This window comes from Amblyomma mixtum, chromosome 4 (assembly GCF_055824585.1).
Source record: "Amblyomma mixtum isolate Tamu chromosome 4, ASM5582458v1, whole genome shotgun sequence".
Classification (NCBI taxonomy): domain Eukaryota; kingdom Metazoa; phylum Arthropoda; class Arachnida; order Ixodida; family Ixodidae; genus Amblyomma; species Amblyomma mixtum.
The window spans coordinates 64,720,079-64,747,838 of NC_143015.1; the positions used below are offsets into that span (position 1 = coordinate 64,720,079).

The 27,760-nt window shown below is 46.8% G+C and overlaps 1 protein-coding gene across 4 annotated transcripts; it reads left to right on the plus strand.

The window, feature by feature from the left end:
- The first annotated feature begins 358 nt into the window (after positions 1–358).
- On the plus strand, positions 359–27,379 carry Hrs (Hepatocyte growth factor regulated tyrosine kinase substrate). Of its 4 annotated transcripts, none has more exons than XM_089586548.1 (15): positions 359–588; positions 1,149–1,233; positions 1,362–1,437; positions 1,561–1,653; positions 2,927–3,050; positions 4,850–4,971; positions 6,548–6,672; positions 7,399–7,480; positions 10,759–10,884; positions 11,835–11,915; positions 15,244–15,465; positions 17,988–18,204; positions 19,345–19,517; positions 21,798–22,560; positions 25,971–27,379. In XM_089586548.1, exons 1-15 carry the CDS (start codon positions 549–551, stop codon positions 26,135–26,137), a joined length of 2,496 nt encoding a protein of 831 aa, XP_089442674.1. In that variant the 5' UTR covers positions 359–548; the 3' UTR covers positions 26,138–27,379. The 4 variants fall into 4 exon arrangements, with proteins under 4 accessions (XP_089442674.1, XP_089442675.1, XP_089442676.1 ...); XM_089586549.1 differs by having other exon boundaries at positions 10,783–10,884; XM_089586550.1 differs by having other exon boundaries at positions 4,898–4,971.
- Positions 27,380–27,760: the final 381 nt, after the last annotated feature.

Below are 27,760 nucleotides of genomic sequence, written 5' to 3' on the forward strand. Positions count from 1 at the left end.
GCAACAGGCTCAGCTATAAATAAGTGAATCTTTTAGCTTTCGAAGGAAGCTAAAGCCTAAGCTGTTGTTTGTGCGGCTGAAAAAGTCCTTCGTGACAGCAATATGTGATTTGCTGTTGCGTTGCGCGCTGCTTGAGCGCATAACAAAACCGAAACCAACATTTGTGAACCTAGTTTGTAATAGTTTTTTGCTGCTTGCGTAAAACACAAAGCCTTACATTGTTATTAATTCGCTATTTTTGGCTTTTTTTTAAAACTAACCCGCTGACAAACGCGCTGATATTAATTAAATATTTCTGCCCGCTAGGTAACGCGTTGGTCAGTCGAGAAACAGGAAGAGCGGCTGTTTTCCGGTTAAAGGCCATTTGCTGTCACCTGATTGCATTGCGGCCGCTCCTTGCAGCGTCCAGCAAAGAGAGTGACATACCATTCGGCACTTTAGGGTCGCTTGGAGGCGGACTCAAAGCCGTAGAAAACAAAAGAAAAAAAACCCCCTCCGTTCTACGTTGTTCGTTCGAGCCGCCCCAGCGGTGCCCCGCGAAATTCGCGATGTTCAGTTGGTCCACGGCGGCTTTCGACAAGCTGTTGGGTGAGCGTGCCTCTTTGCTCGTTTACATCTACGCTTCTCTGTTTCTCCGTCACGTTCCAGCATTCTCCGTGCCAGCTCTGTTACACTGCGATGACGTCACTGGCTCCCAGTTGCCACTGCGCTGCGATCCTTGCTTTCTGTTGCGTTGCACGTAAGAAGCAGTACCATTGCCTTTGGGCTTATCGGTGTTTACACTGTTGAATGGATACAGTCATCGGCTTCGAGAACTGCATCGGGATATCCACTATCATCGGTAGCTCCGTGTGTGGCTAGAAGTGTATGCTGACTCTATTTCACTTTACTTCTATTTGTCTTGTTTGAACTGAACCATGCGTACTGCGTACAAATAATTTGACTTCCGTGCTAATACTCGCGTTGCCTGCTTACGTCATTCGAGTGTAATCGTCCGCATACCCTTACTGCTGCGAGCTCTGTACTGCATGATATGAAGCGATCATTTTTATTTTCTTAGCGCCTGTCGCTTACGGACTGGTTTGCACGCAACAAGTTGTGACGGGGTCTCTTAGTCATGTGCTGACGGCTCGTCGCGTGGTTTTCAGACAAGGCCACGAGCCATTTGCTTTTGGAGCCCGACTGGCCTTCCATCATTCAGATTTGCGACTGCATTCGCCAGGGAGACGTGCAGTAAGTTCACAGGTTTAATTCCGACGCTCATACCTCACTTTTAGTAGCTAAAATGTGAGCACTTCAGTCTTCACGCATAGGTGAATTGCTGTGTGCTTGCTTACAGCGTTGTCCTGTTTCCGTTGCAGACCAAAGTACGCTATCAGTGCGATCAAGAAGAGACTGTACACCCGAAACCCACACGTGGCATTGTTTGCCCTTCAGGTGATTTGTAAATTTCAATCTGTATTGAAGCAGTTGTTGCTGCTCTGTCCAGTCCTGTCAATTTGGTGTGCAAAAAGCGATCCCGTTCAAAACTTGCTTGCTGACTGCACGTCTCACTTGCAGGTTTTGGAGTCCTGCGTTAAGAACTGCGGCGCCTTGGTTCACAATGAGATTGCCACAAAACCTTTTATGGAAGAGCTGAGAGATCTAGTAAAGGTGAACACGAATTTTCCCAAGTCTCCTGCCAAGTGAATTGCTTGTGCATGGTTCCGTTTCCTGCATGATGTTGCTGCAAGCTGTAGGTCTGCGGAAAGAATGCTGGGAGTAGCCTGCATTGGGATTGATTCTGATCAACAAAGTCGGGAGCTACGCATATGCTGGAGGAGGCCATCCAGTTTCTTAATAACTTGCGGCAGTTGTATTTCGTTCGAGGCGAAATGCAGAAATGCCTGTGTGCTGTGTGATGTCAGCGCACGTTAAAGAACTTCAGGTGTCCTAAATTAATTCAGACCCCCCCCCCCCCTCTAAAGTGTCCTTCATAGCCCATCTAGTTTCTTATATCCGGAGTCTGAAGAAACAAACTGTGGCTCCTTTTGAAGAGATCTAGTCCAGCTTAATGGCTACTTCATGGCTTGAAATAGGCAGCAATCTTATGGGCGCTGTTGTGTTGCTAGACTGCTAAACTGACCAAATAAGCATGCTCACGTTGCAGGTAACATTCCGGTTTGCTGGCTGCAGCATCATTAATGGGAACAGGTTTGAATGGAGAATGGTATATTTAATCTGCTAGCTTGCATGCACTCTAACATGCATGGTGGGGACTTTGACAGTATATTTTGACAAATGATTTATTTGTGGATCTTTTTTTTTTTTGTAGTTCATCCAAAAGTTGGAATAAGCTATTGTTTGCTGATTGGTTTAGGGGTGATGTGCAATTTCTCCGAGAGAAACGTTGTAGTGCCGCTTGTTTCTAGGAGCACCAAAAATCCGCATCCCAATGCTTGCAGGATGCAAAGCTTAATGTACAGACACCAAACTTTCGGTCACATTTTATTCTGCGGAATGGTGCGTAAGACGCAAATAGACATGACCGCCTTGTGGAATTTGCCTGTGGCTGGTTAATAATTTTTGGTCCAGTTTTATCTCTCGTGTTATTTTGTTTCATTTTCAAACAGCCTAACTGTAGCTGTGACGTGTAAGGGGACTTGAGGTTTCATGAATTACGAAAAAAGAACTGCCGTATACCCGCTGTCTTATTGTTTTAATTCACTCCAATTCATACACCATCCTACTCCAAAGAGCTGGAATGAGAATTTATGAACAAACAGCTATAATACCGCACTTCTTTTCTTTATGCTTTACATGACCTCAAGTCCGCTTACACATCGCAGCCACTGTTCAACTGCTGAAACCAAAGCTACACGTGAGGGGAAATCTAATTATAAATTATTTACCGAGCATGAGCAATGACAATGGTCGCGCATTGCAGGCTAATACAAACGAGGCGGTACGGGACAAGGTGCTAGAACTGGTGCAGGCTTGGGCCCACGCATTCCGCAACGATCCCAACTACAGGGCTGTGCAGGACACTGTCAACTTGATGAAGATGGAGGGTGAGCCACCGATGGTGGACGTCGTATTTCCCTGTTGCCTTCTTGCCATTTTTCTCTGTGCCACTGCCTTTAAAGGGACTATGCAATAAATTAATTGAGATTACGTAAACCAAATAAGGGATAGGCATTCCGTTGCTCGTCACCCCGGCGCAAGAATTTTTATTATAGCATTAATAGCAACGAAGGTATAGACGATTAAAAATTATGCTCCTCCTCTCCCCCCTCAACTCATGCACGCGGGGCACCAGAAAAAAAAATTAAGAAAACAGCTCTGGGACTGGGCCCCGCCCATGAATACGTCATTCGCTGACGTTTGGTTTACGACTTCCGGTTGTAGCACCCAGCAGCAGTATCGGCAGCACCTCTCCGGTCTCTCTTCGCCTTCCTGGATTATCGCGAGTGGCTCCCGAACTCCCGACAGAAAGAGGCGGCTGAGGTAAATTGAAACCATATGCGCGAAGGCAATGCCCTGGCTCGCGCTTGCCCAAGAGGGTCGCGCACTATTTTCACGGCTACCGGAAGCGTGCCCGTGACGTCGTGGCTGCCGTGGCTCCACCGAATGACAGCGTGTAGTGGCCTGCCGACGTCACGGGACTAGTGACGTTTATTTTCGCGAATTTAGTTTCAAAATCGGTCACTACGAACGCACCAATCGGCCGGCGAATTTTAAAAAACACGATTTTTAAAAATGCATAATAAATTGCCGGCTAAGTTTCGAAGACTCATACTTGGTGTGAATGCTTCTTAGCATCACTTCTAAGCATTGAAAACATTTACAAGAGACTTTTAATTTGTTGCATAGTCCCTTTAAAGCCTAACATAGACAATTTTATGACTGACCGCGGTCGTAACTGTGCGAGAGGTTCTTTCAGTCCACTTGCAACAGTGCTGGCAAAAAAGCTGGAAAATTTTACAGCTTCAACAGCATGTTACCGTGTTTGAGTGAAGTACATGGGTATTATTAACCAGGCATGTCAAATTAAATTAATGGTTGGTATGGCTGGTAGGAAATGTCTAGGAAATGGGTTTGTTGCTTACCGGTTTTCACTGTAGTTGCGGAAAAGCCTAAACTGACCTAAGCGTGCGTCAAGCACTGCTGTCTTGCATTCAACATGTACTAGCTTTGGTTGTTTGCCACGGAAACAAATAGCAAGAAATTGTGTCCACGTAACTCTTAATATAGCTATTTGTGCATGCCTGTTGTTCTGTGTGGTCTAAAAGTAGATTCATAAAATAAATGTGCCACGAAGCGATTGGCTTCAGAAAGATGACTGCTGCCAGGCACATTTGTTGCGTTAAATCTTACCCAAGTGAAATTCATTTGCAGTAAATTGATACTACTTGGTGGGAAGCCATAGAATAGTCCAGTGAGACAGGCGGTGATGACATGTCCTAATGGCTGGTGGGCTTAGTTGGAGCCGTGCACCCATGCCATCGCTCGCTTTGTCATATTCTAGTCTGTAATCATAGTACGGAAGTTAACTTGACGTTTACATTGGTATACCATGTGTAGTCATTTGTACACATAGTTGTAATACACAATTAACTTTAGTAAGATTATGTCATGAACAGAGTTGGTCTGATGGGACAATGGCAATTTGTGTATTTGGCAACTTTTTGTGGTGAATTCAATATAAAGCCTTCCACGTTAATTCACTGGTTGAGCATTCTGTAAAATATTGTTCTGTTGTGAACATAGCAAAATGTGCCGTACTCTGTTTTGAGATGTGTGTTACGCGGTTGTAGATTGCTGAGTGAGACTTTCTTTTTTCTTAAACTTCTTTGGTTTGTACAACCAGGGTATAAGTTCCCGTACTTGAAGGAGAGCGATGCCATGTTTTCGGCAGACCAGGCTCCCGAGTGGGCGGACGGCGACTGCTGCCATCGGTGCCGTGTGCAGTTCTCCCTCGTCCAGAGAAAGGTACTGGCCCCGAAGCCGCTGGCTCTTTGTTGTTTTAATGCAGGATGCACTTAATGGGCTGCTCCCCGAGGTTCCTTGTCTGCAGTTTTAGAGCAGAAATTTTAGCGTACCTAGGAGGTCACATTTGATATCTTTCTAAAGCACAGTCATGTGAGCACCTGAAAATATCATTTTTAAGCTAGTAATTAAACTTGCACTGCATAGATGGCTTTATCGAAGTGACGCAGTAATAACAAAAAAGTGCATATTGAGCATCATTAGGCGACCACTCATCCATCATAGTCATTATCATCCATCATCCTCCACCACCACAATCATCATCAAACTTCGCACTGGTGACCGATCCGAATGAAATGCCTTCTGTCCTAGACATGCACGAAAATATTGGACTACAGATTTTTTAAATCAACACGGACTGCCTGGTGCCATGGTTTTACATTGTGTCCAGACGAAGGTATTAAAAGGGACGCTCAGGATGAATTGAGATGGCCGTGATCATCGAATAATGCTTTCTAGACGACAAACAGGCCATTTCTACTGAAAACTAAGCTTTTATAATATAGAAAATGGTGAACAATCAGAGATGCGGCTATCACCACCGCTGGCCATTTACACAGCTATACTGGAATTCTGTGCTCCACACGGCATAAAATGAAAGATTACTGTTTTGCACCTGATAGTGGCACTTCTATTGTGCAAGGCGGAAAGAGATTTAATGAAGCAAGCTCTCAGCCCGTACTGCTATCCCTGACATCATCAGTTTGAATCAGTTTGGGAAGGCTATTCGAACTTTATACCTCCAGTTGACAGGGTGGAACCAGCGGAACACAGACGCAGGACAAGAAAGAGGAGGAACAGCGGTGTGGTGTGTGTTCCTCCTTTTTTCTTGTCCTGCGTCTGTGTTCCGCTGGTTCCACCCTCACAACATTATGAACCAACTAGCCCAGCAATTTGCGCTCCTTATACCTCCAGATTTCTCAGCAGTGAAAGCACCTTGCGCTGATGAACAAATGTGTGCAGAGTCACAAAAGGCTAAATTATCACATTTAGCAAGAAGAAAGGACTGGAGGAATTGTCCTTAGTATTCTTTTAAACATTGCGTTAGGCTTGCTGGCTTATTGTCTTGCCCTGCTGCATACTTGTTTTGTAAGGCAGCATATTGTTTGCCTTGGCCAGTGGTCCACATTTTTCTCAAGCACTGAAATTTTTTTAGTGTACTTTGCTAAGCTACTTACCCTTGATGTTATATGTGGATTGCTAAGTTACACTTGTTGTGCATGTTTTTCTGCTGGTTTAGTTCTCAGTGGTTTAGGGCTCAGTTCTGTTAATTTGCTTAGCAAGAAGCAAAAAAATGGTCATAGCGGTCATTTTTAAAGGTCAGCTCGGCACTTGCACCATGGCAGGTGCAGTTGGTTACGTTAACTAGAAAAGCTCGTAAAAACTTGTAAAGGGCTTTTTTTTTGCTGCTCTGGGGGAAAGTGAGAATCAGATCTTCAACTAGCCCTTTTTCAGACGTTAGCTGTTCGACATCACTGTCCTTGCTGAGCCCACATGTCATGCCTTTGTGTTTCCACAGCACCACTGCCGCAACTGTGGCCAGATCTTCTGCCAGAAGTGTTCCTCGCAGAATGCGCCCATCCCTCGTTTCGGCATCGAGAAAGAAGTGCGTGTCTGCGAGGCCTGCTTTGAGAAGTTGTCGGCGTAAGTGGAGTGCCCCCTCTTTAACGTAACCCTCCCCCCCCCCCCCCCCCCCCAATCCTCCACCACTGCCGCTACCACCACTTGGGACAGTGGTACTGCTCGTTTGGTGGAAACAGTTCACTGGACACTGAGAAACTATAGTCTTGGAGTAATTGTTGGCTAGTTGTTTTATAGTTTGCATTTGTTTTGCCTGTGTATGCCTTAATTATGCATTTCTTGTACAAGTATTCCTTGTTACATTCTATTCGAATGGGAAGACATGGGCAGTATTCCTCTAAAAGGGTCCACGAAAGGGAGGCTCCGAAAAATGTTAACTGACGGGCTCTTGTGCTGACATCAGTGCCCAAGATTTCTTTATTTTTCCTCTGTCAAACAAAACCATAAGAATTGGTTCACTGCACGTGGTTGGAAAGTTCCAGAAGTCATTTGCTGTGTCTGAAACACTTGGACGTTTGATGTCTTGAAGAGTCACTGCCTTCATTCTCAGTCTGGAGTATCATAGCCCAAGTTTCAGAATTTTTATGTCGGATGTCTAAAGTGCGCGCCTTGGTACATTTTGTTTACTTCTCTCTGCAGCCTGCTTAAAAAAAAAAGGTTAAGAAATAGTAGCTGTGGGAGAGAAATTACATTTTTTTTCTCAGAATTGCGCTGTTTTTTTTGTTTTTTTTTTGCTTTTTTTGCTTGGCTCCCTTCATTTTATCTTCTTTTTTCTTTCTTTCCCTGTAGTGCAAGCAAGATTGCGACGGCTAAGGTGTCTCAAAAAGGAAGCGGCTCGGAGCAGTCTTCCCCTAGCCAGACCTCATCTGCGGTGAGTTGCATTGCAAAACTTTTCCGTTCTCGTTCACCCATCGTGCAACGAGGTCTGCAGCTTATATTGCACGATTTGACATCCTAGCAGTGAAGACGCATCAGAAATTCAGCTGGCATGCAGGGTTTGTTCTGCATGCAGCTTGTTGGTCAGGTGCAGCAAGTCCAGGCGTCTGCTGCAACAGTAGAAATTCAAAAACAAAAGTCTGTTTCAGGTTGAGCACTGTCCCAAGTATGTTGTGCCTGTTAGGCAATCGGACAGGGTGTACCTCGCTTACCAGTTTCAACCAAGCTTCAGTAGCTCGCTGCAAGTTTTCAAGACTGGTTTGACCATTTTTTGAAGCAAACGCTTCACTACGGCTTGTAAAGCCAAGGTCGTGGACCGGAGGACTATGACCTTGAAGTGAGCCAGAGGTCATACCAAGGAAGCAGCCATGGTACAAGTATGGTGTCCTACCACATGGCACCAAGGTAAAGGGTCAAAGAAAAGGAACTGAGAGGAGGGGATCATTGTCTGTCGATTCACATGACCATGTAGCTGATGAAGTGTTGACAAGCCCCCTGGTGACTGAGCTGAGAATAACACCTGACTTCTGCACTCTTGTGTAACCATGCGTTGAAGCTTTTGCTTGTACACTAGGGTTAACCGGAGCTAAACCACCAGCGATTTTTTTTTTTTTTGTTCTTTGATAGGGCCAATCTTGAAGCAATGGTCATTACAGTATGAAAAGGTTACAGCTCCTATTTACAGTTTGGCTTTGTTCTTTTATGCTTCTTAAATGTTTCACACATTGCATAGGTTTCTGAAAGGCATTGTTTTGCACAGTTGTTTTCTACCTAGACAGACACGTCTGTATCAGTGATGCCGGTGTCTACATCTGTACTGCACTGCAGATAGACACCACGTACGGTGGCTTTTAAGCTTTCTTCGCTCAGTTTTTAAAAGGGGGGCTTCTCTGGTGTGTCAGTGGAACTTTTTAGCCTTGCATTCTTATCTGTTGGGAGCTGTCGAGGCTGTTGGGGAGTTGCTTCACAGTGTGCCCACTGAATGAAGCCCGAACTTGGCGGATAATAATAATAATAATAAACACCTTTATTTTCAGAGAACAGAATACAATCTTTAAGACAAGTCTGCCAAAGCCATAAAGGCTTGTAGGGCAGTACTCGGCAATCGATGAAAGACATATATTAAACAATAGGTGTTACAAAGCAAGCAAACAATGATAAACCGCAATACCTAAGGCAAAACAAGAACAAAGAAACAGTTTAGGTTACCGACATATGTGTTTTTAAGAAATTTTTTAATAGAGACAACGAAGAAACTGAAAAGATTGAATCAGGCAGAGAATTAAACATTTTTGGTATGTAATAATTACGAGTGAAGTGGCCATAGTGAGTGTAGCAGCGAGGTACCGTAAAACGGGGATGATGTCGAAAAGGACGAACAGGAATGAAAGGCACCAAAAATGTACTCTCCCAAAAGTGAGCACGAATGACTACATGATGGAAGAGGGCATCAAAAGAGGGCAGCTGTAAAAGCGAAAACAAATTGCAATCAGGTGAAACATTTGTGTTGTATGCCACGGATCGAAGGATGTTCTTTAGTATCGCATTTAATTTCATTCGCCAAGTCTTTGAGCAGTGATAATAAACAGTGACTCCATATCTGAGAATCCCATAAATGAGAGCATGTGCAATAAGCTTGCGAGTCTGAAAAGGTAATAAATAACGAACATTGTACAGTACACATGATAAACCACGAAGCTTGTTGCATACTAGGGTAAGATGACTGTTCCAAGACATATCACTGTCAAAAAGTATACCAAGGTACTTGACACTATTTGAAAAATTAATTGGAATGCAAGAACAATTAAGACAATGCGAAGAATGTAAAAACAATGGTTCAACAAAAGAAAGCCTTTTATGAGGATTACGAAAACAAATTAGTTTAGTTTTCTGTTGATTAATTGTAATAGAATTATTTAAGAACCAATTCATAACATGCACCACATCTGTTCTAAGAGCATCCATGGCCAGAGGCAACGAAGTATTTGTTGACAACAATAACGTGTCATCGGCGTATTGAAAGATGTAACATTTTGCGACAGCATTCGATAAATCATTTACAAATAAATTGAAAAGCAAAGGCGATAAAACAGAGCCCTGTGGAACACCTGCCGACAAAAATGATTCAGAACTTCGATGCCCGCTTATTTCAACAACTTGAGCCCGATTAGAAAAATATTCTTTCAGCAAATCTTTAAAAGGACCCCTAAAGCCCATGACATCAAGTTTTTCTAGCAGTAGGTCATGCCGAACACAATCAAAAGCTTTGCTAGCGTCCAAAAACAGACCACATGCGAATTTGTTATTATCAAAGCATGAGTAAACAATATCAGTAAAGGTTTCTAATAACAGAACAGTTCCTTTACCTTCAATAAAACCAAACTGTGCCTCTGATAAGATATTATTCGTGAAAACAAAACTGTACATAACTCGGAATAGGTGCTTTTCAAGAATCTGCGCAATCGCAGGTAGAATTGAAATAGGCCTGTAATTTTCGATAGCTTTTAAAGAGCCACTTTTGTGTAACGGTTTAACTATGGCAACTTTTAAATTGTGCGGAATGAAGCATTCAGTGATAAAACCATTCAACATAAAAAGAAGTACCGACTGCAGTTTTGTGAAGTTCCGTTGGAGGTCACTCATCCTGATATTGTCAATACCTGCGGCTTTCTTCGAATTGAAGCTAAAGATTATGCTGTGAAGGTCCTGGGGTGTAATAGAGGGGAGAAAAGCTGAAGAAGCTGTGCAATATAAAGACCGAGGAACCTCATAGTGGGATAATGGAAACTTCCTGGAAACCTGAGAGAAAAATGCATTAAACTCAGAGGCAGCAGAGGGAAGGTCTTTGAAGGATTTGGCAAATGCATCGCTAATGGATTGTTTAGGGTTTCGTCCAAAAAGGCAATTGATAGTTGACCAAGTTTTACGCGAAGAGTGTTGGTTGTTACGGAAAGCCGAATTGAAGTAGTTACGTTTCGAGGCTCGAATCATGGCAGTAACTTTGTTTCTAAATAACCTGAAATTATCTTTGAGGCGTGTGTTGTTGGGAGAACGCTTGCAACGTGACCAAAGGGCGTCTTTTTCTGCAATGGCCTTTAGAATGTCCCTTGTTAACCAAGGAAGGTTTGGGTTACGTTTTTTGATCACTTTGACCTTTTGTGATGAGGCTGTTATGGAATTGACAACCTGCACAAATGTGATGTGATCTCGAAGGAGCCTGCCTCTGATGCTGTGCAGCCCGCTGGTGGAAAATCGGAGCAGGAGCTGCAGGAGGAAGAAGAGCTCCAGCTGGCCCTGGCACTCTCCAAGAGCGAGGTGGAGACCAACCAGCGTTCCACCGTGAGTGACAGCGAGTAGTGCTAGTACTAGTAATGGCAAGGGGAATGGACTCCCGTATTAGGGCGCTGTGAACAGTTACAGGGGCCAGGGGAGACTCGTACGATTGCAAGTTGGACGAGTTGTGCATTATTTGTTTTACAAAGACCGGTAGTAAGGACAGAGAGCAAGCTTGGAAGAAGGCTGTCTACATGCTTTCGTGCATAAAGTTTTGCCTTTGTTTAGGATTCCTAGCTTTGTGCCCAGCCATTAAATAGTGACTATGGGAAAGGGGGGAGGGGTTCACCTAAAATAGTGCAACACTTACTGTTGGTAGTTCTCTTCTCCATCTCAACTGTTTTTGCTTAGTTCGGCAGCTGTGTAGTGTTTTATTTGGGCTTATATCATTTTTAAAGTGTACCGTTTGTGAAACACCAGTCTAAGTGATTTCTACAGGCGCCGCTGTATTTGGGACGTCACAAGCTTTGCCCACGTGCTGTTCGCTTGGTGAATGTATGTTTTCAGGCTTTCATTTGCTTGCTTTGGACATCTCGCAAATTAAGTCTTTGGTTGCAACCACTGTTTCAATCATTCAGTGCGAATGACAGTTTGGTGGTATAATAATATTTTTTAACTGGATTGCTACGTCATGGAAAGCACTGCCCCATTTCGGTTTTAATTCACCATATTTTGCAGTTTTAGAATTTCTTTACTTGGTATATTGAAGATGAAGTCATTGTATTGAAAAAAAACGGGGGGGAGGGGGTTCACAAATGCTGCATTTCAGTGCATAGAGTACCTAGCAAGAATGCTAGTGAACTTCCCTGTTTGAGAGAAGCTGTGCCTTTTTGTCAGTGGCTGTGCAGTGTAAAAAACAACAGCGCTTCCTGCTAACAAAGAAATGTTCTGTAGTGAAGCTTCTGAGTTGTTTCATCGTTGTGCACTTCACCTGTGCTTCCTCCTTTGCTTTCCAGCGGAGGTCGTGGCAGCCTGCCAGTACAGCGCAGAACACCACCACGACCAATGCGACGAGCACGCCTGCATCAGCTACAGACGTGAGTGCAGCGTTCTCCTTCTTTTCACTCGGGACCACAGTCATTCCCTCTGGTTGCGTCCCATCCTGTTGTTGTTCATGTAGTAAGGTCCCCCGGTACTTTTCTACTTGTCACGAAGCACCTGCATACTATGAGAGCTTTGTACTCAGCCTGTAGTGATCAAACCACTGTGGCGTGTCGGTTGGAGGGGGGCACGGACTTTTTATTTGCTGTGTTACGCCCGTTCGTCTCTTCTGTGTCTATGTGCGGTTACACTGGTTGGCCATCGTGCAAAACCAACTCACCCAACATTGTATGCTTTATCCGATGTGGTTGGCATCATATACAGTGAAAGCTCGTTAATTCGAACCTCGATAATTCGAATTTTCGGATAATTCAAACTACACTACTTGGTCCGGCCAACATCCATAGAGATCTTTGTATAAAAAAGCCCGTTAATTCAAAAGCGAGTGTTTCCGCTACTGTTAATTCGAACCACGCACGCCCCCTCGTCTGGGCGGCTTGGCACACAGCACGGGGCAAAAAAAAAAAGCCCTTCTGCATGGTTAGAGGCTGCGCACGTCGTGAACGGAGACAGAAGATGGAACCAGATAAAACCGTGAAAGAGTGGGTATAAAGCCGAAATGGCGCCATCATCGGCGTGGCGGCCGGTGGTGCCGGTGCCGGAGGGTAGGGGTTCGCGGTGGCGGCTGCCTACCCTCTTTTCAGCGCAACCTCCAGAACTCGCAACTCGTTGATTCGAGCCCTGTTAATTCGGAAATACGGATAAGTGCTGTCACGCGGTCCCAACCAACGCCCATGAAGACTATGACTTCGGAGGGGCGCTACAAATTACGCGCCAAAAACTTTTTTTTCTTTCTTTGCGAGTGCCTTTTTTCTTTCTTTGCGAGTGCCGTCCATCCTTCCACCCATCAGTCGCCAACGGAAGCACGCGGTCAGTCGTGATCCTGATGCTGGTTTTAGCATATCGTTCGTTCGCTGCAAAAGGCGTTTGCTGCTATCATTGAGTGGCGGTAGACAGCGTCCGCCCCAGTCGCCCATGGCGGGATAAGGCGAACCTATGCTGAAAACGAGGCTTGCACAACCGGACAAGAGCGCTGGCACTCTGCCAAGTTTGCTTCCCCCCTTGCTATGAAGAGCAAGGGGGGAAGCTATAGAGCTAACGTCAAAAGTAAACACACGATGATATCGCTGCGCAGCATCTTGGCGCGCCTTCTGGACGCGTTAACGACTGACTGACGCTTTTTTTTTTTTTTTCAAATTTTGGGGCGAAAATCGGGGGGGGGGGGGGGGGGTTCATTATGGGAGTGGGTTCATTACGCGAGTAAATACAGTCCATATACCGTAATGCAAATGGTTCTTGTCAGTTTTTTCGCGGCCATTCGATAATTCGAACATAGGATAATTCGAACTTTTTTCCTGGTCCCGTGAAGTTCGAATTAACGAGCTTTTACTGTATACTCACACACACATACACACTTGGAGCTGTGTTGGCTCAGCTGTGATGAACTACTTTGCTGGTCCTGCAGAACATGTGCAGACATGCTACAGATGTAGGCCTTCTCTAAATTAGTGTTTTTTGAAGGAAAAAAAAAATTAAATTTACTGAATTGGTATGGTTTAGTTTATGGGGTTCAATGTCCCAAAGCGACTAAGGCTATGAGGGACGCCGTAGTGGAGGGCTCCGGAAATTTCGACCACCTGGGGTTCTCTAACGTGCACTGACATCGCACAGCACACGGGCCTCGAATTTCTCCTCCAATGAAATTCTAGCCGCCGCGGCCGGGTATTTACTGAATCCTCAAGGCCTTAGTGATTAACAGGGCATTGGTTAGACTCGCACCTCATTTTTAAATATCGAAACCATATTTTGATTGCTGTTAGAGAAATTGTTGTGTGGTGCTAGTCATTCTTTAATCGAGTACAGTGAAAGCTCGTTAATTCGACCCCCGTTAATTCGGCAAATCGGATAATTCGACGCGCGCGCGAGGTCCCTACAATTATACATAGGAGTCTATGGGGCGAAACTCTCGTTAATTCGAACAAATTCTGCCGTGCGTCGGTTAATTCGACTTCACTCCGCAGCCCGCCAAGCCGGTGTGCCGAGAGCAAAAAGAAAAAAACACTGCCATGAGCGGCGCTACTGTACGGCTGATAGGCCATCCCTATGGTCATATCATCCATCCATCCGTCCATCCATCCGAGGAAGCGAGTTAGGGGCGGCCGAAGCGGCTGGCGTCTTTTTTTTTTGTGCTTTGTTGTGTCGCAGCAGTCGCTATCATGGTTATTTACGGCGCCTTTTTTGGTAAATGCGCGCTTTGTCAGCGTGTTTACTGCGCTACTTGTTGCTGTTTTGTTGCGACTGAGAGAAGGGTGAAAGGAAATCGCAAGGGATTGCCTACTGGCTCAGCCACCACCGCTGCCATGTGCAGATAGAGGAGAGTTAAAAGATCAGAGGAAAGTTAAGACCCGCGTCCCAGCAACAACGCCGTCCCCGCGGATGCTGGTTGAAAAAACAGATAAGCGGGGAGGGGCGCTCCCTTCACCTCCTCCCCGCGCTGCTTTCCGGTGGGTAGCGCGCAGGGCACCGTCAGCTGTCGGAGGATGAAATAATTGAAGTGACAGGCGCTGACAACGACGACGATTTACGATTGTGAGCAGTTGCACCAAATGCCGAAGTGCACGGTGAAAGAAGCCGCAGAAGCCTTGTCTGTGCGGGAGGACTTCTGTGAACAAATCCCTGACGGCGCGTGTGCCGCGGAGCACCTGGCAGCTGTTAGAGCTATCGTAGTCGCTCAAATTCGCTCGAAAAAGCGGACGGTGATTACAGATTTCCTTGCCAACTAAAGGTATACGTCCTGTTGCGGCAAACATTGTTTTTTGTTGTTCATTCGATAATTCGACATTCGGATAATTCGACAATTTTTCGCGGTCCCGTCAGTGTCGAATTAACGAGCTTTTACTGTACTACAGTAGCCCCATCTTTTTTTATTCGTTTACTTTGGGGGGGGGGAGACCTGAGGTGTTTTTTGTTTTTTTTCTGTGCGAAAGTAGCTGACGTTTTGTCTGAGCCCGCCAACATCAAGTAAATGCAAGTATGAGTGTGATATGGAATGGCCCATAACATTTTTACGATGCCATCAGTGCCTCCAGAACACGCTGATTCATGCTTTGTTTCTCACAAGCTTGAGCGAAGTGCCACTATGAGTGCCGGTAAATAGCGGATGTGTCCGACAGCTAAGCTTTCATTTCATACTGCCCAATACATGCTTAAAGCTTTTTCTCGAGATGTGTTTCATGAGTAGTCTATCTTCTAATCGTGAAATAGGCTGGGGACAAGACCCTGGACAAGACGCGTCGCAAGGACCTGGCCGATGGGGACCCCGAACTGGCGCGTTACCTCAACCGCGCCTACTGGGAGCAGCGCCAGCAGCAGCAGCAGCAACAGGATGGGGCCGCGGTCGACGGGCTGCCGTCGCGGCAGAGCCCCATACCCAGCGCACCAACTTCCACGGGGTCACCATACACCATTCCCCTCAAGAATGCGGAGGTCAGTGCTGGGCTATGCTTGAATGAACTAGTTGCTACTAGCTGCACTTGTTGGTGATAAAAAGTAGCTTAAAGGGCATAGTTCAATTTGCAATGCCTCACATGCTCTTTATGTAAAGCTTTTTTTTCTGCATGAAATCATAAAAATTCGGCGCTGTGAAAAGGACGCCAATGGTGCTAAAAAGTAGGTGTTTGTCTTGTGAAGTGCAAGATATGCTTGCTTACAGAAAAAAACGCATTCACAAAGGACAGGTAAACAGTACTAAAGTGTTGAAGATATAAGATTAACAACACTGATTCATGGTTGAGATTCGCTCAGCTGCTGACCCGAATGATGCAGGTTCATTCCCGGCCACGGCGGTCGAATTTCAATGGAGGCGAAATTCTAGAGGCCCGTGTAGTGTGCGATGTCAGTGCACGTTAAAGAACCCCAGGTGGTCGAAATTTCCAGAGCCCTCCACTACGGCGTCTCTCATAGCCTGAGTCGCCTTGGGACGTTAAACCCTAATAAACCTAAGCCTAATCATGGTTGAGATTGAATAGACCTGCCTTATGATTCCGCGTCAACATGATATGCGTCAGTGCTTTTTGGTCACATCTTCACACTGCTTTCATTGTGTTCACCTACCTTCTTGTATTTCTTTTTCCACCAGTATTATTCAGTTCATTGCATAAATGCTTAGCTGTTGCATAGTGCCTTTGCCATCCTTCATGGCGGGTCCCACTTTGCCGATGTTATGCAACCAATCTAACTATAAATTGGGCTTGCTTGGTGAACATGTGTAGTATATTAGAGGAGGCTATGCTTCCATACGAGGGTCCACCTGTGGTTATCTGCAAAAATTCATTCAGGCATTCTTGCTATCTCTTTCTTCACGGTTCCATTTTGAAAGAGCACTTCTTGTCAAGGATTTTTTTTTTTCTTCCCAAAGAGTTTCAGTTCTTCCCACACCAGATTTCATGTCCCCAGGTCTTTTTTGAGGTCACCTGTGCCATTCTGCTTGCATTCAGAGTTGAGTTGTTGTATGCTACTGGTAGGATAGCCCTGCTTATTCTGCCGGCGATTGCTCCACCATAGCATCACTTATATGTTAATAATGTCCTAAAACTGGCCAGATCTGTCCCGCTATGCACACAGTCACTTATAATAAATAGTACATATTCCACTCCCGCTGTCACCATCATTCAAAGTCAGACCAGTGAGGCTATAGGTTCGTGTATGTTTAGGTTTACCAGCAGCCAATGATATTACAGTAAAAGCTCGTTAATTCGACACTGACGGGACCGTGAAAAATTGGCAAATTATCCAAATGTCGAATTATCGAATGAACAAAAAAAAAACGTTTGCCGCAACAGGACATACCTTTATTTGGCAAAGAAATCTGTTATCATCGTCTGCTATTTTGAGCGAATTTGAGCGACTACGATAGCTCTAACAGCTGCCAGGTGCTCCGCGGCACACGCGCCGGCAGGGATTTGTTCACAGAAGTCCTCCCGCCCAGACAAGGCTTCTGCGGCTTCTTTCACCGTGCACTTTGGCATTTGGGACAACTGCTCATAATCCTCACCTTCTGACGAATCGTCGTTGTCAGCGCCTGTCACTTCAAATATTTCATCCTCGGTCAGCTGACAGGATACAAAGGCGAGGCCCGCAGGCACTGCGCGCTACCCACTCCAAAGCAGTGCGGGGAGGTGAAGCAAGCGCGGCTTCGACCGCTTATCTGTTTTTTCAGCCAGCGTCCGCTTCGGCGGAGGTGGTTGTTGCTGCTGTTGCTGGGATGCACGTCTTATCTTTTCTCTCCTCTGATCTTTTAACTCTCTTCTATCTGCACGTGGCAGCGGTGGTGGCTCGGCTGAGTCAGTAGGCAGGCCCGTGCAATTTTCTTTCATCCTTCTCTCAGTCGCAGCAAAACAGCAACAACAAGCAGCGCAGTAAACACGCTGACAAAGTGCGCAGTTACCAAAAAAAGGCGCCGCCTTGTGGTTAAATAACCGCGATCGTAGCAGCAAGAACACCTGGAAACGACACACGCCAAAACGAGACTTGCTGTCGATGGGGTTAAGCGGACGACGCCAGCCGCTTCGGCCGTCGCTAACCTCGCTTCCCTCGCCCTCGCTCACGCTGCTGCCGATGACCATACAGATGGCCTATGAGCCATACAGTAGCGCCGCTCGTGGCAGTGTTTTTTTTTTCTTTTTTCTCTCGGCGCACCGGCTTGGCAGGCTTAGGTGTGAAGTCGAATTAACCGACGCATGGCAAAATTTGTTCGAATTAACGAGAGTTTCACCCCATAGACTCCTATGTATAATTGTAGGGACCTCGCGTGCACGTCGAATTATCTGATTTTCCGAATTAACGGGGGTCGAATTAACGAGCTTTCACTTTATGTATTTAGTGCATTTTCCTCCCTCTTTTTCTGCTCTGTTTGCTTTCTTCTAGTGAATTATTGACCACCCTGCTGCCAGTTTCTCTACCATAACCATGACAGTGCAACATTGTGGCTGGTGTTGTTGCTGTTCCAGAAAGTGGATGGCCTTGTTGGCGAGGCGGATTCCCAGCTGGAGGAGTTTGTCACCCAGCTGCGCTCCACGCTGGAGGTGTTTGTCAACCGGCTGCAGAGCAACGCGGCGCGCGGCCGGCCCGTGGGCAACGACTCGTACGTGCAGAGCCTCTTCCTGAGCGTCAGCAACATGCACTCGCAGCTGCTGCACCACCTGCAGCAGCAGGAGGACCTGCGCGGTGAGCACACCTCTGCGCCCTGCACTGCACTTTCGCTTCTACAGCGACGGCTGTTAGCAGGAGGAAGATGCATAATGTTGGCGTTGGCGACGTCCACATAGTGAAGGAGTGCGAGTGGGTAGGATAGCTGTTATGCTGTGCTGTCTGTGAGAGGAAATACAGAAGCGCAGTGTGGCGCAAAGGGGCATTACTTTGTCATCATGTTGTGAATTGAGGGGGAGTTACGTCATCATCATCGGCCTGACTTGCGCCCACTGCAGGGCAAAGGCCTCTCCCATGTCTCTCCAATCGACCCTGTCCTCTGCCAGCTGCGGCCACCCCATCCCCTTAAGCTTCTTAATCCCATCCGCCCACCCAACTTTCTGCCGCCCCCTGCTACGCTGGCCCTCTCTTGGAATCCATTTTGTTACCCTTAAGGACCAGCACTTATCTTGCCTTCGCATTACAGGGGTAGTTACATAGCACAGAAAAACAGGTATTGCTGGCTTCTCGCATTACACAGTGTAGCATTGTTATGTTCATCAATATTTTTTTTCTTTCTTCCCTCACTGTGGAATGACTACCGTGTGCACCCATTCCAATGGGAGTAGTTGTATGGCAAGCTTTCCTTTAAAGGGGTACAGATATATTTCAAAAACTAACAGAGGACATAACTAGGGGTGCCCATGTCCTCTTTTGACCTTTGGAAGGTTGTCTGTGTACGCCTGTAAAGTTTAGCTAAGATGCTGAACTTCTTTTGTTCATATAGGTCATATAATTCATCCGTTCTGCCCTCAGGAACTGCCAAAAAAAAAGGCAGCTGTCATTTATTTTCTACCCGCACTTTAGCCACCCAGCAATTTTCAGTTGCGGGCATTGAGTGAGGTATCGATCCATTGCAGATGAACTGATATAGAGTGAAAGATTGGAATTTACGAACTTGAGCGTTGGGTTTTTTTTTTTTTTTGGAGCTGTTAAACACCTATCTTAAATCTACATTTGTTAAGGGGGACGAAGAAGTATTTTGTACCATAAAATCTTCTTTTTGCATTGTTTTTGTTTGTTCTTCCCAAGGACCTATACTCTGCCACCATCCAAACACCTTGGGATGTGAAGTCACTTGCTCTAAACGGAGCTCATCTGTTCTCTCGTTGTGTGCAGAGTACTACGAAGGGCTGCAGGACAAGCTGGCCCAGATCCGGGATGCACGGGCAGCCCTGGATGCGCTGCGGGAGGAGCACCGCGAGCAGCTGCGGCGGGAGGCCGACGAGGCTGAGCGGCAGCGCCAGATTCAGATGGCCCAGAAGCTGCACATCATGCGGCAGAAGAAGCAGGTGGGGGGACAGCTTCAGCAGCAGGGGCACACACTGCTTTAGCGCGTAGTACTCTGGCTGTATCTTAAAGGGACACTGAGGAGAAATTTAAGTTGGCTTGTATCGACAGAATACCAGCTCCTGATTACAGAAACGCCACTCATACTGACAGCAAAGCTCTTGTAACGTAGAAAAGAGCAAGAACCAAAATACAGGTATCGCCGCCACAGGCCAAGTACAAGCGTGATGACGTCATAGGACAAAGCAGTGTTGCTAGAACCAATGGTTCCAGCAACTCTAGGACCCGAGAAGCCATGAATCACTGAGGCGCAGCCAATGCATGCGCAAATCTCCTTGACGTCGCCAGATGGCGCCACGTACCCGGCAGCTACGCACACGCCTGCAGCATTGGGACCAATCAGCACCTGCTCACCGGCGGTAGGCGGGCTCCTGGTATTCTGCTAACGGTAACAAGGTACACGGTATGCCAAAGGTGTCTATTTGCGAGAACTTCGTTGACGACTTCGAGAACGGGATCCGTCGTAACGCTGGCAAAACGCCGGTGCAAACGTAAACGAAGCGATGGTAGCGACGGCCACAATAGCCAATAGATGCCTTCAACGTGCGACCAGCGGTAACTTTCTTTTCAGCTGCTGCTAGTCCGCACTGCTGGCCGGCAGAAATCACGGAGTCTGCGTTACATCATGTTTCACGTCACTTATTTAGTCCTGTGTCGTCATAAGAGAATCCCAAGTTTGAACCAGAGCAGCGGGAAAAACTTTTTCAACTTAGAATCTAAATTTCTTAGAAATAAATGCGTCTTTCACTGCCAGTCAAGTGGCAACAAAGCCATGAAATGCCGAACTATCGGATTTTGCTATAAAAAAAATATTAATAGAGCTCTCCTCACTGTCTCTTTAACACCCAGTTTACCCTGCGGTCTTGGCTGTAATACCTTCATTAACAGTTGATGCTCTAAGCACTGTATGAATTGCAGCAAGCACTGGAACACACCTGCAATCGGACCTTGTTATAGTGAACAGGTAAAAAATCGTTGAATAGTTGGATACAGCCAAAATTAGTAATATCACATTTCATCACAGACACACACAAGAGCAGCGCACTTTAGTTGGTGATGGGGATGGCAGCTCAGGTGTTTCATGCTGGAAATACAGGGTGACCTTTTCCCAAGGTGTAGCGACGTTTGGAACGCACTTGCGGCGATGCTGCAGGCTTGTGCTGCTGCTGCTGTTCTGTGTGGAGGCTTTCAGATTGCATGAGCGTTGCTTTTAAATGTACTTTAGGTTATCGCTTTCATACTCTGCTTTTCTTGTTAGTTTGAGGAAGCAAGAACAGTTTTTCAGCTAATATTTTTTTTTTCTTTGAAGTCATCAGCTTATCTCGTTGTGGGCCACAGAAATGGAGTTTGTGTTGTAGTTTTTATCCCGTTATGAACGAATTGTTCACAGCATGTTTTTACTGGCTGAAGCAGCCAAGAAGCAGCTGTGGTCGGTACATATGAAGAAAAACCTCGGTGTCTTATGAACTGTGTCTGTCTTTGCATTGGGATAAAGGACATACTAAATAATTTAGCCTCAGATGCATGAGCTTTTTTGTTTCTTGGCTATATGTGTGCACTATTTATAAGAACAGCAACGCTTCACTGAAGTCATTCACCATTGTTTACACAAGAGGTTCATGTAAATGTGCTTGCTCTGATATTTTGGTGTTCATTGCAGAGCTTCTTGACATCTTAACACATTGCTCCTCTTGCTCGCTGCAGTCAGTATGGTCTGCTGCTCTTTGTATGGGTGGACACTCACAGTACTGAAGGCATCCCATCCCGTCCTTGCATGTCTTGGGGGGGTTGTTGACTTTTCATGAATCTCTTTTTTTGAGTGGTGTTGTGAACTGGACTGACACTGGCACAAGGTTTGAAAGGTTTTATGTGTTTCGAAACAAAACTTAAGAACCGTTTCTTTGCCATGTCACTGAAAGAAGTCTGTTTAGAAACTACAGAACCCTGTGGTACCGCAAGCTTCCAAATTGGGGTGTACCGCATTTGTCTGTGCTTTCAGAGCTTGACGCTTAGATTTTCTAAGCACAGTTATATGTGGCACTGACAGAAGGGTCACAGCTTTAGATTGACTAGGATGTTGATTGGAAACCTTTTTCACTTGCTCATCCTGGAAGAAGGTTTTCAGGTTTATTGCCAGTAAAACGGTGTTCCGAGAAACCCGTATTCTTGTTCCGGAGATGCGATCCTTCACCGCTGTTTGTACGTGTGGCCCGTTCTTGCAGGAGTACCTGCAGTACCAGCACCAGCTCGCCCTACAGCGGATGCAAGAGCAGGAGCGGGAGCTTCAGATGCGGCACGAGCTGCAGAAGCAGTACCACCACGGAGGTGCGGGATTCCCGAACCAGCCACCGCCAGGGATGCCGCCACCCGCGGGCATGCCACCGCACTCGGTCGGCATGGCACCGTCGCAGCAGGCGCCACCCGTCGGCATGGGGCCACCACAGGAGCCACAGATGCACCTCCCGCCTCAGCTTCACGGAGGGCCGATGCCCCCACCAGGACAGATGATGCCACCCCCTCAAGGTCACCCCATTCCACACCAACAGGGCATGCCTCCTCCCCCCATGTCCACAGCCCAGGGACACGTGATGACCGCACAGGGGCACACCATTCTACCTCCGCCAGGCCACTCCATACCACAGCAGCACGGCACATCCGGGACAGTACCCGGACAGCACGGGGTTCCGCCACAGGGACACGCGATGACGTCCCAGGGACATCTCTCCATGCACTCGCTGCCACCGCAGTCGGGCCCGATGTCGATGCCCTCGCAGATGGCGCCACCGCAGCAGGCGAGACCGCCTCCGGTGCACATGCCGGTGGCGCCCCCGCCGTACCGGTCGCCGACCCATGCGGCGCCAGGCGCCGTGCCGTACATGATGGGCACGGCACCACCGCACGCCATGATGGGACAGTACGGCCCCGTGAGCATGCCTGGTCCCATGGGGATGCCCATGGACTTCCAGGCGTACAGCATGCAGCAAGGTGAGCCTTGTGCGTCTTTCTTGGGAGTGAGTTTCTTAATGGTGACTTGTGGCTAGTGGGTCTGTCTGCTGGGCGCTTTCCGGTAAGGGCAGAGATGGAAGAGCATCTCTGGGCCTCCGGCTGCCTCTGACACCCTCCCCCGAAAAGAATGGGGGACCCAGAAACACCACAAAAAAAAAAAGGCAGTGGTTTAGCTCTGGTTAAACCTGGAGGATTGCGAGAGCAACGAGGAGAGAGAGAGAGGCGATGGAGAGCATGCGGCAGTACAGTCGACGACCGAAAATTCGGACGCCTGATTTTTCGGACATGCTTGATTATTCGGACTTTTTCGCGGCACCACGACATGGCCCATAGAGCCAATGTGTAAGAGCGCTTGAAATTTCGGACGCACCGCAACTGACCACTCGATTTTTCGGACCTCGTTCGCACTCGCCGCCAGTACCCAAGCCGCCATATTATGTGTACAGTGGAACCTCATTAATTCAGACTGCAGGAGATATCGAAAACTTGATCAAACAAAACGAAATTCAAGCTTAAGGGGAGCCTCTTGCGACGCTGAAATTCTGCGCGAGTCGGCACATTGCGCTCGCGTGTTTTCGAATTCATACTGTCCTTGAATGTCTTCTGCCGCACGAACTTGAACCGTAGTCTGAGTTCACGGAACTCATCTGTGCCGAGTCTTTAGTCCCGAACACGGAACGCGAATACGATCGCGGAGCGCTTGATCGCGGAGGCTACGCGCACGCCGTGGCCTCCGTGACCGAAGCGCACTTCGGGCGCGCCGCCAGATCTTATCGCGCCGCCGGATCTTATCGCGGCCGCGATCTGCTCCGGCGCTGCGCCGTTCGCGGAGGCCACGCGCGCGCACCGGAGCATCCAAGTGCCGTCTATGGATGGCGCAGTGATCATTATCATCAACATTTTTCTATGTCGCGATTTTCCGCTGTTCACATCGGCATCAGTATCGCCAGCTCCAGCCTTTCGTGGCGTGTTAGCATGCGTGTTAGCGCGTTCGCCGTGATAGTGGCTTTCGCGTGCTGCCGCCGAGCTTCACAGTTTTAGCGCGATGGGCAAGCACCTTAAGCTACACGGCTGGGAGTTAGCTCTCGAACGCGGTCGGTAAGCGCGCGGCGGGCGGGAAATTCGACGTGGCCGAGAAGTGCGTCCGATGATGGTGCAACCAAAAGAGAAACACAAGCTGCAAAAAGCGCGCTTTCCGAGTCAAGCCGTGCGAGTTTCCTGAACTGGAAGAAGAGCTGCTCCTCTATGTGATGGAATTTCGGAACAACGGCTACGCGTTGACAGCGGACATGCTGCGCGGCTTTTTTTGGCATGAGCGTGCACCAGAGCGCAGCACCAGCTCAGGAGTCTAAATACTTCGCGAGTGACGATTGAACGTAGAATAAATGTCGCTCATTCCCTGGTTGGTGTGTTTTTACTTAAAAAAAAAAATTTTTTTCGCATATCGCGTGTATGGGCAGCACCCCGAAAATTGGCCCTCGAATCTGGAAAAAAAAAGTGCGGCCCTTATACGCGTTTATACAGTATTTCGCGCGGCGAAATATAGTCATGAGGAGCTTTAGAATGTGTGCAATACAATTGGCCGCTTTCTCCGGCATAGTGGAAATAAGTTCGCGATTTTTTCGGTGAAATTTGATTTTCCGGACTGCCCGATTTTTCGGTCGTTTTCGCGGTCCCTAGAAAGTCCGAAAAATCGGTCGTCGACTGTAGCGGCGGCCCCGGCACCTCTGAGTCGCCCGCGCAGTGACGGCAGCAAAGCGCCAGCTGTGCGCCGTGTGACATCACCGCTCCTCGCGCATGCGCAGTATGGCCTTTGATCAGCTCTGCAAAATGGCTCGACGACTAGCGTACGTAGTGTCGCTTTCGCAACAAAATTGCAGCCGGTTTAGCTTACTTCACCAATTTACGAATGCTTTGCAGTTCATCCCCTGGCTGACTTAGGAAGGCAATCTCATTAGCAAATTGCAGATTATTTAGGCATTCTGCATTAATTTTTATCCACAACTGTTCCTAATCCAGGCTCAGAATACCTCCTGTAAACAGCCCCGCTGCAGTGGCTCAGTGTTTATGGTGCTCGACTGCTGGCCTGAAAGACACGGGTTCGATCCTGGCCGCGGCGGCTGAATTTCAATGGAGGTGAAATTCTTGAGGCCCGTGTACTGTGCAATGTCAGTGCACGTTAAAGAACCCCAGGTGGTCGAAATTTCCGGAGACCTTCACTGCGGCGTCCCTCATAGCCTTAGTTGCTTTGGGACGTTAAACTCTAATAAACCAAACCAAACCAAACTAAACCTCCTGTAAACAGGCGGTGGATAGCATTGGCGAGATCGTGTCTCCCTGCCTGACACCCTTCCTCATTGGAACTTCGCTGCTGACTTTATGGAGTACTGTGGTAGGATTGGATTTGTTATAGATATCCAGTATTTTTATACAAGGCTCTTCTACACCCCAATTCTGCTGAGGTTTCAACCGCATCAAGTCCTTTCTCGTAATCAATGAATGCTACATATACAGGTTGGTTGTATTTCTCTGTCACCTGATTGGTAGTGTGACTATGGTCTATTGTTGAGTGTCTTTTACGAAAGCCTGCCTAATCATTCAGTTGATTGAAGTCTAAGGTTGTCCTGACCCTATTAGCGATTACCTTAGTAAATACCTTGTAGTCAACAGACAATAAGCTAATTGGTCTGTAATTCTTCAAGTCCTTGACGTCTCCTTTCTTGCGAATTAACATAATGTTAGCATTCTTCCAGCTTCTGGTGCACTCGAGGCCATAAGGCATTGCGTATACAGGGTGGCTAGTCTTCCAAGTACAGTCTGCCCTTTGTCCTTCAACAGATCTGTTGTTACCTGATCCTCACCAGCTGATTTGTCACTTTGCATTGCTCCTTTTTCATTCCTGGCTGGATTTCCCATTGCTGTGCTCTACTGCCTCTCTCATCAACATCCTGATTCCTGTTTGAGTATTGGTTATAGTGTGCCTCTAATGGGATTAGACCACTTGTGATAGGCAGTGACCTACACCACTATTCGCATGGCAGGTGAGGCCTAGCTACATCATGCAAGCAGTGCGCTACTAATAAGACGGGCAGCATGCCACTACAGGAAGCACTCCGCTAGTGTGAGTGGACGGTATTCTTGCTTCCCGGTCGCAGACTAGCTTATCTATTGCCATGTTTCCTGTATGGAATTATTCTATCAGACTATTTCACTGCCCTTGTCACTATATCCAGGATCAACTGTACTACGGATTCAGATATATATCGTACTTGAGATATACTTAAGATATACCGTACTTACGTACGGTATATCTTTTGTTGCCCACACTCAAAGTGGCTGTTGCAGTGCGTTTGGGACAAAGAACTCTCCTCCCCCTCGCCACTTTGCAGCAATGCCGATGGGTGTGCCCATGATGCACGGCATGCCGCCCCAAGAGAACCCAGCCTCCCCACCGCAGCACCATCGTCCGCCGACGAGCAGTCCGTCGGCCGAGTCCAACACCGCTGCCCCGGCCGCTCCGCCAGTGCAGGAGGCTGCCCTCATAAGCTTCGACTGAGCGCAGACCGTCGTCGGGCACCTCAGTCCGTAACAGTCTTAATTGCTTTTGGTCAAGAGAAAGCTTTCCACTTTGTGGCAAGAGAAACAGACTCAGTTGGGCCAGTTCGAAGTGTGCAGTTGTACAGTCCGAGCTTTGTAGGATGTCTGTTTGTGCGTATATTTCGCGTTGCTTAACCAAGAATCGATGCTTTCTGTCATTCTTCTTCTTCGACGAGATGCTCATTGCTGGTCGATGTCTTCAACGGTGAAAGAGGGAATGGCGGAAGCCTTGGGCATGGAGCAGAAGCATTAATATTCAGAACTTTCTATTTTTGGGAGGAAGTCAAGGCTGTACGAATGTAGCACTGAGCGAATTTCTTGCCACAGTCAGACCGCAGGCAGCAGCTCACACTCAGCTATAAGGCAGGTTACGAGTCTCCTATAACTTGTAGTTTGCTGGTTGTGTTTAACCAGTAGACAGGCCCGGAGGCATTAACTGCTGAATCGTTAGCAGTGTTTCAGTGGATGTTCTTTCTGCTGGCAGAATGCTAGGCTTGAGGGCAGAACAGTGTGCAAGAAGCCGGAAATTCAATGTTGAAAACTCTAAGCCTTATTTTTAACCGATTAACTGACAAGAACAGAGCATACCTGTTGCTGCTGCTAGTTGACTTTCAGTCGTTTTTAATACTGAGGCTTTAAATTTTGTCTTGGCATTTCTTGTAATTTGTACAGAAAGTTTGAAAAAAGTTGGTTGCTTTGAAATTTTTAATTGTCTTAACTCCCGCTAGAGCTGACTTCAATGGCAATTTACTCGTAATCTAGTGTCTCTGCACAACACAGCAGCTGTTCGGACCTCTCACCTTATTAAATTGTGCATGGCTTCTTAACCCTGCCCTTATAGTTTTACATTAAACAATTAAGAAGCTTTTGCTACAGAAAAAAAAAAAAAATCTGGCTGTTGTGCACAGGAGTTGGTGATCCCTCTGCAAGCACAGCTTCCCTCAAATAGTTTGTCTTAACCAGTTTGTTTCATGCCCAAAAAGTGCTTTCTTATTTTCCCAAGCACAGCTGTTCCTGTGACTGTCTCCCTGATTCATGCTTAGTCACTTGGAATGTCAATGATGCTTTTCAAATGTGCAAAGAACAATTAAATTGTGTAATGGCAATGTTTGTAAGTATATAGATATGTATATCGGAGCTACTTTATTTCTGCTGTGTACATTGATACATCTCGTATAATAAAGGCTTTTCCTTATGGTAACATTTCCCAGTGCTTTGAATTGCTTCTGTGAGCATCTCAACAGAGTCAGTGCAGAAATTTTCGAATATTGCTAAAGTTTAAAATATGTAGAAAATTCGGTAATTTTTTTACCTCCGTCGACCAGGGACACCATAGTCAAGGGCATGTAGTTGCCACAATGACTCAGCAGCTGTGGCCGTATTTTGAAGGAAACAAAATATACAAAAACGCCGCATAGTGTGCAGTGTCAGCACACATTATAGAACCCCAGCTGGCCTAAATAAATTGAGAGCCCTACACAGTGATGTCCCTCATAGTCGTATGTGTCGCTTGGGATTTTAAACGTCACAATTTATGATTTCTTTAAGGATATGCATGGAGAAATCATTTCTGAAAAGTAAT